This window comes from Notothenia coriiceps, unplaced genomic scaffold (assembly GCF_000735185.1).
Source record: "Notothenia coriiceps isolate Sejong01 unplaced genomic scaffold, NC01 NC01_scaffold00037244, whole genome shotgun sequence".
NCBI classification, from domain to species: Eukaryota; Metazoa; Chordata; class Actinopteri; order Perciformes; family Nototheniidae; genus Notothenia; species Notothenia coriiceps.
This window is the reverse complement of record NW_011369945.1, coordinates 25,272,099-25,285,312: the sequence shown is the minus strand read 5'-3', so window position 1 is coordinate 25,285,312 and position 13,214 is coordinate 25,272,099. Positions and strand designations below refer to the sequence as shown.

The following is a 13,214-nucleotide window of genomic DNA, read 5'->3' as shown; positions in this document are numbered from 1 at the left end:
CACACACACACACACACACACACACACACACACACACACACACACACACACACACACACACACACACACACACACACACACACACACACACAGCCAGCCTTACAGCCTCGCCGCGTCCCGCCGTCTCAGGCGGAGAAATCGGCGAAGCTGCAGCTGAGAAAAGATTGAGTGTGTGTGAGGAAGTCCGCAGATTGGTCAATTTGGACCACCAATCCACGGAGGGGTCGTCGTTACGTCACTTAGTTCCCGGAAGAAAAAAATTGAAAAAGAGAAATGTCCAACGAGGCGTTCTGGGGCAGCATAGACAGGTCTTTTCTGTGTTAGAGTTTTACTCGCTACAGGGTGTACTTTGAGGGTTTTGACTCTGCAGACCGTTTACATGCAGAAAAACCTTCATAACACACAAGGGGACGGGTAATAACCGGAAAAGCATGACATGAGACCTTTAAGCATTTGCATTTTAAAGTACTAACCATATATGTAAACAAACCCTGAAGTTAAAGGACTTGTTTATTTGAATAGATTTAGGATTATCCCCTTTAGTTAAAGGGGTGGGTCAATGTTTCTTGTTACATAATAACCTCACTAATGTCAACACTGCCTCTTATGTGTAAAACTTCCTCTAATTTCCTTCTGCTTTTAGTGACATACCTTTTTTAACTAATACAACCTCAACTGTAAATTGTTTTTTAGCAGTGTGTTCCTTTTTCATTTACAGAAAAACTCATCATTAACTTGGATTACACGTAAAGTCAATGTGTCTTGTTTGATTTTGTTTTTCGCTTTATCCCTAAACAAAAGCTGAGCTGAACCCCACCCTCCAAGGATGTATATTAAGCGTTTTAGCGAATAGCTCAACGGGATGGTATCTGGGGAGGGGGACGGGGGTGTTTATTCAAAATACCACGCTTACCGAAACTCCCATCAGTTTCATATAATCAGCAGAGCAATTAAGAGTCGTTTCAGCAATTGTCAGACTACAAAAAAAACGTCTACGACCTTTTTCGAAATACATTCTGAGCTATGAATGTTATTAAGGAGTGCAGCAGCTAATCAGAGAAATACACAAGCCGTTACAAGTTGATCTGTAGTCCTCTGTCACACATTCAAGTTGTAATTAGAGTAGTTAATTAGTAGGTGTGAGAAGCTCTGTTTTCCAATGTTCTGATGGTAGGAGCTCAGGTCAGAAGTGTGTCTTTTGTTGGTTTTGGGGGGGGTTTATAATAAAATACGTTGTGAAGGAATCTTTTTGTTTATTCTTTTGATCATTGCTCAGATCTGAATATATCAAATACTGCTACTACTATATATATATATATATAAATAAACTACTGTCATTTAGAGAATTTAATCTACTTTTCACATGTAGGTTGTTGTATAACCTCTATGTCATAAGAACAACTTGATAATATTAAGAAATGCACACAATTGTTTTGTCATATAGCTCCTCAATATTGATATTGTGACAAGATTGACTGTTGATGCTTTCTCATATTTACACAGTGAGATGTTTGAGGAATAATCATAAGTAGTCCCGATATTCAGTCTCTGCCGATCGATCGGTGCTCTCTAAAAATGCCGATCGGGAGAGCCGATCACATGACGTAAAATACATGACACTTTTCTCTGTGCGCAGCAAAACAGGCTCGCCAAAATGGCTTNNNCAAGGTCACTGAGGATTCTCTCTCTCCCCCCCTCTCTCTCTCCTGACAGCCTGTCAGTATCGCCTCATGCAGCTCGCTACTCCAGTAATGAGTGACCCGACAGTGAAAAATAAATATATGTATAACTAGTTTAGCTTGTTCCAGAGGTAGATAAAATATCTAAGTGTGTTAGGTCTAACTCTTAGTGTGTGTTGCTCCGCTCACCGGTCCGTCACAGCGGGTGGATCTGCAAGATTTCTGCTTCACACACGTTGCATACCGCTATTTTATTGTCTTTTTCGGACACCTTAAAATAATGCCAGACTGGTGAAGCCATTTTGGAGAGCTTGTGTTGCCGCGCACAGAGAAAAGTGTCACGTATTTTACGTCATGCGATCGGCATTTTTAGAGAGCACCGATCGATCGGCAGAGAGTGAGTATCGGCCGATATCGATCGGTGGCCGATCGATCGGAGCATCCCTAGTTAAATGTTACCCGTCTCGATGTGGACAATGCTCATTACCAAAAGTGCAATAAGAGTTTAGCATGTAAGGGCGGTAACACGAGCAATTTGTCTAAGCATNTGGATAATAACAAGGGAGAAATGAGCGGAAGCGCTCTCTCCCTCTCTCTCTCTCTCCTGACAGCCCGTCAGTATCTCATGCAGCTCACTGATCCAGTAAATTACTGGATCAGTGAGCTGCATGAGATACTGACGGGCTGTCAGGAGAGAGAGAGAGAGGGAGAGAGCGCTTCCGCTCATTTCTCCCTTGTTATTATCCAAAGTTAATGTAAACTTGAATAATGTACTTAATTCGAATATAATAATGATGTTGGTTGTTGTTTGTGGAAGCGCCAGTGAATGAGACCCATTAACTGAGTTTTAAACATCACTTTAAATGGAAGATCCCCATAGGCCCCGCCCACTCGATCAGATCGGTGATCGGCCGATAGTGATTTTGGCGATCGGCCCCAAAATTGGCGATCGGAGAATCCCTGCATTTAACCACACCTCGGAGCGCTTCTCTCCGCCATCTCCGCCGTGTGTGTTGCTGCATGTAGCAGAGTGTGTGTGTAAACTGCCCCGCCCCCTCGCACACAGACAGGAGAGAGATCTCTCGTCTGGATTGGAAAGATTGAAAATTACAAAAAATAATCATAGACACATTTTGCAGTCCTTTTGCATATTACAAACGGAGTTGGCGACACTAAAACTGCAATATAATGTTTGTGTAGCAATAATATGTATGACGTGTTTTAGATGTCTCCAGTACCGATAAAAAGACCAATAACGTCGGAGCTTAACGGTACCACTGTCTTTAATAATTCAGCCCCGGGGCCCGTTTAATACCGGGGCTCGGTACCCGTCCCTAATAGCCAATAAACCTATAAAGTGCTACAACAAACTTCAACCCTATGTCCCTTTATCATTCAAACTTTGTCAGTTATCAATGATTTACAAAGCATCATAACCCATATTGGCTACTATTTACAATGGTACTAGTGAACTCAGTCCAACCTCCATTCCCTCTTCAAAACAGCATGACTCGGATGAACTTTAAATCAAGTCAAGTTAGTTTTATTTAAATAGATAAATATCACAAACCATCACAGTACACACAAACAGGACGACAACATTATTTATACAATGTACATAGGCATACAAACTGGATGGGAGGACATCAAGTTACTTTCAGAAACTCCAGGCACTACTATATAAGCACGGGGACTGAGGCCCCTAAAAAAGGAGGTGGCCCTAACTACAAAGCACCCCACTGTTTTTTCATTATTTAATATCCCTGTTTAATGTTGTATGCAATGTTGTAATTGTATGACTGTTGACATCTTGTCCAAATTTGGTGACTTTGTAATAATTATTTCCAGAGAATACTGTACAGGGCAGACACTATAAGCCTACATTTTCACTATATTTGGGTTTTGCAAGAAGAGATCAATAACTAATTTTGCATTTACATGTTTATACAACTATCCAATTCAGAAAGTAGGCATAATACAGTAATGAGAAAACATGTTTTTTGCTTTGTTCTACATCGGGTAGGGGTATATCAAAAACTAAATCCTTTTTTCTGGATTTGTTCCTCTACTATATTGCCATGAAAACAGGCAGCAAAGCTTGATAGCTCTGTTTGATCATAGGGATCATGACAATTCAAATGTTTGTCTGTCTAATCAGTTAATGCTTAAGTTTGACCCAAACCGTGCGCAGGAAACGGGCCTGCATATGAACCAGTGGAAGTGAAGTCCTGCGTTTTGCACTGAGGTGACCACATGGACACACACTTCACACCCACTGGCCAAATATACCAAAGAAGTGTCAGTACATGGCAAGACAAACTTCACAGGAGTGTGTGTGAGCGTATGTGTGTGCTTGTGTTTGTGTGTATCACTTTGGAAAAGCAGGAGTATTGGCACCAGTATTGAAACACTTTATATTACAATGCATTGGTAATGCAAACTATTTTAAATACGAATATTGTTTACACATCATTTGACGCTGATGAATACATTGGACATGGAAAGAAAACCCCTAAAGAATAAGAAAGTATTTATTAAGAGTTTGTTTAGTTGTTGGGAAAATTGATTAACTGTCACCTTGAGTAGAAATACTGTGTTCTTAATATATTCCGTTAAAAGTAAAGAAGTATTATCAGCAACATGTAAAAGTAAAATGACTCTTTTCACATCATTATACTCTTATAGAATATTATATAACATCCTTTTTTGTATCACTAAGTACATGTAGGAGCATTTTAATATTGTAGTTTGTCAGTGTCGATCCAATGTGAGTACATTTTTGGAATTGATTAGTACAGTACTGCATCTTATCATAAAAGTATATCATGTTTTTTTAAGTTAACAGTCACTATAAACTGTTAAATACACATAAGAGTAAAAAGTGTAATATTTGACTGTTTTGGAGTAGAAGGATAAAGTAGCATAAAATGAAAATACTCAAGTTCAGTATAATAAAATAGTAAAAATAGTACTTAGTTCACTACCTAAAGCTGGGGTAGGTAAGTTTGAAACCGGCTCGAGATACACTTTTGTCTATATTCCATGGAATGCTCTTAACATCCCGATAGCAATGAATATCTTAAAAAACGTCATCTGTGGAAGCCGTAGCGCTGTAAAAAGCATGACCAGTCATCTGAGCCAGCCCGGCTAAAGTATCTGGATGGCCTACCTGCCTGTCAGCCTTCCATCTGTGCACAAACTTTTTCTCGTGCCCTCATTGGTCATGTGCACGTTCGTGTGTGTTGGAGGAGGGGCTCTGTAAGGAAGTGGTAGATTTTTTCCGGCTGTGTATTTTCAAATTCTAGCGCACTCGAGCTGGTTTCTCCAAAATTACCTACCCCACCTTTAAGTAAATAGGTAAAAGTATACATCCATGGTCAGAAGTAGCATTATAAAGATAAAGTGAACATGTAAGACTGATGAAGTAAAGTAGCAGCCATTAACACATTTGAGTAAATGGTAGAAAAAGTGTATATTGCATACAATTGATTGTCTCTTTAACGATGGCGTAAGAGTCTGAGGTTGTGAAGTAGCAGCCAGTAATAACAACAATACATGATGGAATAAAGTACACTCTGCCCTTGTGCAAACATGTCATTTACCCGATCTTCCTCACTACTATCTCCTTTGACCAACATCCGGAACATGACATCACCTGGTAGAAATAAATCAGTTGACTGTGCCTCTGTCTGCTCGTGCTTCAAAGAGACAGGTCAACTGAGTGTTTCTTTGTTGTCGGGCAGCGATAAATTGGACATATTTTGTTCATTACTAAAAAGTATTGAGGTTTGATTCCCAGCTCCACTAGCTTCTTTTTGGGTGGGGGATCTTCTATTTGGGTGGGCGGGCCGCACAAAAACACTGTTAGCCCAGCCAACCTGAGTATTCTCTCTTTCCACTGCTGGGAAAAGCCAATAGGTGATGTCCACACTCTGCTCCTTTAGCCTGAACTATATGGACCAGTGCATTCAGTGCATTCAGGCTGCATGCACTGAGGCTGTTCTTTTGTCTGCGTGGAGGCACACTCCACACTCAACAAAACAGGGCGAGACCTGCCGGAGGTCGACTGAGAACAGAGCAGCTCTTAGCACTTTCCACCCATTTTGCTTTTTTATTCATTAGGAAATGTAGTAATACGTATACAGCCTTGTTTTTACACCTGTCACTGTTTTACCTTTCATAGAAGTTTGCTTATAAATTGAAGTCTAAAATTGGGAGAAATCATGTTTTGTGTCGTCAACAGCAACGGTTGAGATTTGATACCAACAGATAAAAAATATGCACACAAATGTTGTTGGTAAGCTCTTGGCAGGAAAATAAATTGGGCAAATATGAGGGGCTGAAGGGGAGGAGGAGAGATTTGGTGACTGAGCTCAGGAGAAAAAAAGGAGTGAGAAAAATATGAATATTTGTTCCTGTTGGCGTTACTCTCTAGGTCTAACCTCCAGTAGCGTAGTGCTCTTTAGATTTGATACAAACCTGATGGAAAGAGGACAGAAGGACAAGAACAAGACAGGTTTGAAACCCAAACATACTGAGGGAGGGGAAAGAGAAGGAGAGAGGCAGGACAAAGGGAGAAGGAGAGGAGAGAGGGAGGAATGGGAGCAGAGGTGGAAGAGAGAGGAAGTCTGTGGCAATCTACCTTGATTTCCCTAGGGCCCCCCCCCACACACATACACACGGGCTGCATACATATGCTCCCTGCGCCCGTCCAACACATTTTTCTTGTCCCAACTGGGGAGGTGTGAAGAAAATGTCTTCCTTCCTTGCAACCCCGATGAAATGCAGTTTCGCTCCGGTATTGTTTGTCCGGCCCCACAAAGAGCGACATCACAAAAGGGGCCCTTTGATTGTGTTATGTGTGTTTGCGTTTTATGTGTTTGTGTGTGTGTAGTGAGCCTCGAAGGGGGTCCCTGGCATATGTTGCTCCCTTTTATACAAAGGAGCAATCTTCGATCTTGAAGGGGAAAGTTGTCCTCGATATGAGTTTTACACAGAAGCCAGTTACACTGACTAAGCTACCTCGGTTTCAAATCCGTGCTTTTTATGATGGTCAAATCTCTTAATGTAACGAAAATACACGTAGGAGACTTTGGTGTCCCTCCCGACCTGTGACGAACGTAGTATGACTGTATCCATGCGAGGAAAAATAATAACAGCTCAAGAGTTTGCAATGATCGAGCATTTGTTTGCATTGTACGTTGCACATTGGATTAGGTTTTGACGGATGAATGCGATGGAAAGGTATACCGAGCGAGTCGCGGCTCTGAGAGGGTAGCGCTTATTACTCTTAAAGAAGCCGACCGGTTTGACACGTCTTCCGGGCTTAGCAACCCGAACTAGGAGCAAAATCGGTGTCGAACATAAAGAAAAAGCCTATCGGTTGCCAGCCAATTTGTCGTTGAGGACCGTGTATGACAGTAAGAGAGTAAATCTTAACCGGTCCAGTGTGCTTTTATTGTGAACGTCCCAGCCGCGCGTATCGCGCCTTCCGGCCTCCGCCTCGACCAAAATTACATCTTCGCTTCGTTGATTCGAAAGCGAGCTGAAGAATAAAAGAAAATTAGATTTTTGCGGGCTTGATAAGTCAGTTCTGTCGTAATAACATTTTCATTTCGTAAATGTTAAAGTTCGTGAAATAGAGTTTAGGTTCGTGGTAAGAGTCTTTTAAGTTCGTGAAAAGTTCAAGTACTTTTGTGGAGCAATTTTTACGTTCGGTAAAAGTTCCTAAAGTTCGTGGGCATGCTTGGGACTTTATCACGCAAAATTTTTACATTCAAACAGAAGAAAGAGTATTTACGCATGACAGTTGGTTGATACTTTTTTTATGTGTGTTTTGTAAGTACATTATGATTTAGCCACATATACTTACAGACCTACTTTATCCGTAATGAAGTCGTTGTCCCAGTTAGTATTTCACAACCTCAACCGAGACTATTTCTACAAAAAGTAAATTTGTTGACCGGAAAATTGAAGGACAAGCAGTTTTTTTTCCATTAATGATGTAGATTAAAAAATAAATATGGTGTGTAACCACGAACTTTATCTTACATTATTTATCTTTTATGCGTTGTATAAAGTCGATTTGGATGGTTGACGATAATTTACAACATATTCACTTCTGTCTACTGTAGTGACGTGGACCGCGTGACACAACACACACAACACACACACACACACACACACCACACACCAACACACACACACACACACACATACACACACACACACACTCTCTCACAACACACACACACACACACACACACACACACACCACACACACACACACACACACACACACACACACACACACACACCACACAAACCACACACACACACACACAGCACACACACACACACACACAACCACACAACACACACACACACACACACACACACACACCACACACACACACAACACACACACACACACACACACACACACACACACACACACACACACACACACACCACACACACAGTCGTGTAGCCACGTTGTTTTGTGCTTCCTTTCTCTAGTTTTTTTGATGTAAACTCATACAGTTACCCTAATTGTTAGCTTCAATGCTCCCCCCCTCTGCGCGGAAGTCGCACAACACACACCACACACACACACACCACACACACACACACACACACACACACACACACCACACAACACACACACACACACACACACACCACACACACACACACACACACACACACACCACACACACACACACACACACACACGCAAACCCCCCTCCTCCAGCATCGGATGACTCCCACCGTCGAACTTTTCTTTCTTCCAGGTTTTCTTCAAAGATTTCACATCCCGTTACGTGACGACGTGGGGAAAGACGTGTGTGGGTGTGTGTGTGTTGGTAAGAGGACGGAAACAGACGAACCTCATTCTTCCGAGGGAGCGAAATGTAGAATTAGTCTCAGGTAGAATTGTCTTGAGACACACGGCACACACACACACACACACACACACACACACACACACCACACACACACACACACACACACACACACACACACACACCACACACACACACANATAGTTTTTGAGCTAGTGACAAACTTAATATTGCACTTTTGTTAATTGTATCATTTAAATTAGATTTGTACTGTATATACTTGACTGCACTTCCCATGTTTCGTCTTTTTGCTTTGATCCTTATTTTTTCTGGGCAAGCTCAAAGGGAAGGTTTTTATGGTGAGAAACCTAATTGCTGCGAAGCACTTTTATAATTAAATAAACATTTTCATTTACATTTTAAATTCATGGTGTGTTGCATTCTTTGTTTATAAATGTAGATATTATGGAAAATCTTGACATTTTTTTAGCTTGGGTCCCTTAGGACCACAACATTTCTGTTTTGGGTCTCATGCTGAAAAAGTTTGGGAACCCCTGCTCTAGAATAACAAAATGAATGCAGTGAATAAACCGAAATACACGTGTTGAAGCGGTTCGCTGCTGATTACCACCCCCCCGTGCGGGTCGAATATTCGCTGCTGATTACTACCAAATATCCGGAGCCCGAAAAATTGTATTTGGGACAGCCCTAGTAGCAGAACTGGTACCAGACTTGGGCCTTGTTTGAAGGGGTTTTTCTCATACAGAAAATCAACGTAAAGACAAACCTGTCAAATTGTCTGCACATTTATGTTGGGAGGTCATTTCCTAAAGTTCTGGTATGATCCTTTTCTTGTGGAACAAACATGTGTATGTATTCCATGAGTTAGGGCTGCTCGATTATGGCAAAAATCATAATCTCGATTATTTGGGTCAATAATTGATATCACGATTATTAAAAACGATTATCCATTTACTTTGAAAACATCAATTTATTGGAGAAAAAAAATGTGAACAGTATGTTTTTAACAGTTGATTACCCTGAACTTTAAGTATAATTCAACTGAAAAACCAATAAAAAATAAAAATATTTGAAAAACAAATAAAGTCATAACAATACAAAAATAGTCGTTTTATTTCGATTACGTTGTTTTCGTAATCGTTGCAAGACATAATCGTAATTGTGATTAAAGTACGATGAATTGAGCAGCCCTACCATGAGTGCAATGTTTGGATCCAGCATGCAGGGGCCCTTCCTCTCACCAGTTGGCCGAGGAGGTTAGCCAGCAGCACTAATCCTCAGTGGAGCGTCTCTGTTAGGCCAGAGGTGACCTCAAGGGCCCCCCAATGTGTGCTCTGCCCCTCTCTGATATCCTGACATTTATTTTGATATGTGTCAGTTCCTATGGACTTTTGATCTGTTCATAGATCAGCCTTTTCATTAGTTTTTTATAGCTGCATGATTGTGAAGTCATATTGCTGCGATCATGTTAGCTTAATAGATGGAAGTTACCTCTATAGTGCCTGTGTTCATTGCATGTCTTCTTGTACGAACAAAACCAAAACATACAGCACAGTAAGACCTATACAAACTGCTTATTGAAATGTGTAAGACAACTATTTGAAACCAAGTAGTTTAAAATAGACATTTTCTTTCTGTCGATAATATGTGTTCCAGTAGTGAGGAACTCTACTGGAGGGATAAACAGTATTCCTGAAAAAATGTCAATACATTAAAATAAAGAAATTAGATTTGAATTTAAATTCAATGAGGTATAGTTGAGTGTGAGTGCAACATAAACAAATTGTTTAGGGTCATATAAAGAGTATATGAGAGTGGAATCTGGTTATAAAAAGAAACTGTAGAGGGTTATAGCTGTTGGCAGGACATCTTGTCTGCATCGGTCCCTGTAACAGCAGAGCTGAATCAGTGTTAGAAAAGTAGCTCTGCTGTTTGTCCCGTAGCTTGTGGCAGTCCGGATTATCCATCATATCTATCAGTTTATTCCATTTTCCTCTTCACAACAACTCCAAAAGTGTCCGTTTTGCAGTCGATGACCAGCCTAGTCAACTCCACAAAATCCTCCACTCCTCCTCCTCCTCCTCCTCCTCCTCCCGTTCATCACATATACACTGCAGAATCACTTTTTTATTGTTCAATCAATGATTCATTAATTCAATTCAATGTTAGGTTTGAATGACCTGGTGTTGTTTTAGGACAGCATCACACAGACAGAGGCCGTGTGTCTTAATGCTGGGATTACAGTAGACATGTTGTGCCAAACCACAGCGCAGCAGCTCTGCCACCCTGCCAGGCCAAAACCACAAGCCTCCCCAGAGGCTCTGCTCTGTGTGACAGCTACCACACACACACACACACACACACACACACACACACACACACACACACACAGTAATCTGCGCTCTGACATATACATACTCTGCAGGCGTTCTGTTAGCGTTCACATTCTTGCTTTCGTACCATGTTGATTAGTGAGCGTTAGCATTTCCTATACGTGTCGTCCAACTTTTTTGGGGAAAGTTTATGAAGCATTCTAGGACAGAAATATTATTGTAAAACTTGTTTGTGCATACAAAATGTTTTTTCTCTATTCGCTGCTGATTGTTGCCAGATGGCAAACATGTTAGAGGTTTTATGTTTTTGAGCTTTGTTCTTGGGATGTACTGTCCAACTTTTTCTGTTCTTTTACTGTTGCTACAACACGAACAGCATAAGGGTCAGCAGGACATGTTGTTTTGTCTAAAGGGGCTTCAGTGAAAATGGAAATGCTGGTTCCATTCTCTGTGGCTGGATGCATACATAGTTTTCTACAGTGTTTTTTTGTACGCTGCCATGTTTGTTTGTGAGATGCAGCCTTAGTCATGTAACAGACATGATAGGCTTTTAAGCTGTCTAACCATATATTCAAAAACAAGCTGAGATAAAGATGATAACAACAGTAACACAGTCCAATATTCCAAACAAATCATTAATTTGCCCCTGAGGTAAATAAAGGAAACACATTAAACACAAGATAAATAATCCATTTCCTTCATAGCTTTAATAAAGCCATCCTCGTAAGATTAAAGTTAGGAATGTCATCGTTTTTCAGAAACTGTAAAGAGAGTGATAAAAACCTCTTTAAATAGCTTATCTTTTATCAAGCAGGGTAAAAGTGTCCTTCCTTTCAGCCACTGGGGAAATTCCAAAGTTTTCCATGAACAGGCCATACACAAAAATTCAAAAGCCCTCTAGATGAGAGTTTGAAACGCATACTTTGGGGTTAAGGAAACGTTTATATATATATGAGTGTGAACCAATGTGTTACTTGATCCTCTTTTGAAACTCTTTTTCAGGCTCACCTCTCCTCCTGTTTGCCAACCGGCGTGACGTGCGATTGGTCGATGCCGAGGGCGTGCGGGGTGAGTCGGCCATCGTTGTTAGTGACCTCGAGGATGCAGCAGCGGTGGACTTCCTGTATTCCGAGGGCCTGATATTTTGGACAGATGTCAGTGAAGAGGCCATCAAACAGACGCACTGGAATCAGTCATCAAACTGTAAGACTACATCCTGCGTGTTGTGTTGATTCTACTGCTTAATGAAGATTTACTCACAAAGGCCAGCCCTTCCTGTTACATTCTCACTCTGTGTGTGTTTTGTGTTGCAGCCCTCAAAGAGGCTCTGGGAACTGGGCAGACTGTGGTGGTGTCGGGGCTGGACAGTCCTGATGGGCTGGCCTGTGACTGGTTGGGTAGAAAGCTCTATTGGACAGACTCGGAGACCAATCGTATCGAAGTGGCCAACCTGGACGGCACCTCAAGGAAGGTCCTGTTCTGGATGGACTTGGACCAGCCCAGGGCAATCGCTCTGAACCCCGCTCAACGGTAACACCTTTGACATAAAGATAAAGACAAAGGACCTGTTAAGCCCGAGAGACCCCGGTACCGGGGCCCTTCCGCAACATCTTGCAGGAAACAGTGTCTGAGGGCATGTTCATTTAATAAACTATGAATGTTTTATATCCATGTAACGGGAAGAAACTCGTCTAACTGATCATTTTTATTTATTTAAAAAAAACCAAAAAAACAATGCTAACGCTAAGCCTCTGAATTATCAACAAGCGAAAAATGCTAACAGATGAGTGCACCAAAACCTTATTATTTATCCTTTCTGCACATCCAACACATCGATCTGATTGTGAGATTACACAGAATCGATGGGTACAGACATTATCACTCAATGATACGAACTCGCGACTTTGTAAACAAAAACAGACATCAAAACATGTGGCGCTAGGTAGCTAAAAACGCTAACATGGCTTACCTGTGTCGTAGTCTGGTCAAAAGTGGTCTTCAATGGCATTAAAACGATAAAAACGCTGCTGAAGTTAATCCATAGGTTAATCCAATGTGTCCGTGTCCCTTTGAAATGATTTCTGATAATCCATAAGCAAATAAACCTGCTTTTCCGTTTCCAGATGTCAGAGCTAGAGATAGGTTCACTCTGGTGCAAACCTGCATGCGCGAAGCCCACACCTTTTTTGTTTTACCATGTGTGTTTGTGGGGAAACCTCCCTTCGATTCTATTGGCTCTAATGATTCGAAAGAGATGTCAATCAGCAAAATCGACAAAGGGGGGCCAGAGATATGGAAAATCCACCCAAATTACCCCAGAAGTGTTTTTTGTTGCT

General features: G+C 41.3%; 1 protein-coding gene across 1 annotated transcript in view; it reads left to right on the top strand.

The window, feature by feature from the left end:
- Positions 1-12,477, top strand: part of LOC104965077 (low-density lipoprotein receptor-related protein 5-like) — a 15,276-nt gene extending 2,799 nt beyond the window's left edge. Inside the window, exons 2-3 of the mRNA XM_010794016.1 lie at positions 11,881-12,081; positions 12,192-12,477. Coding sequence (XP_010792318.1) covers positions 11,881-12,081; positions 12,192-12,412 — 422 coding nt within the window. The 3' untranslated portion in view covers positions 12,413-12,477. The remainder of the gene's footprint in view (positions 1-11,880; positions 12,082-12,191) is intronic.
- Positions 12,478-13,214: the final 737 nt, after the last annotated feature.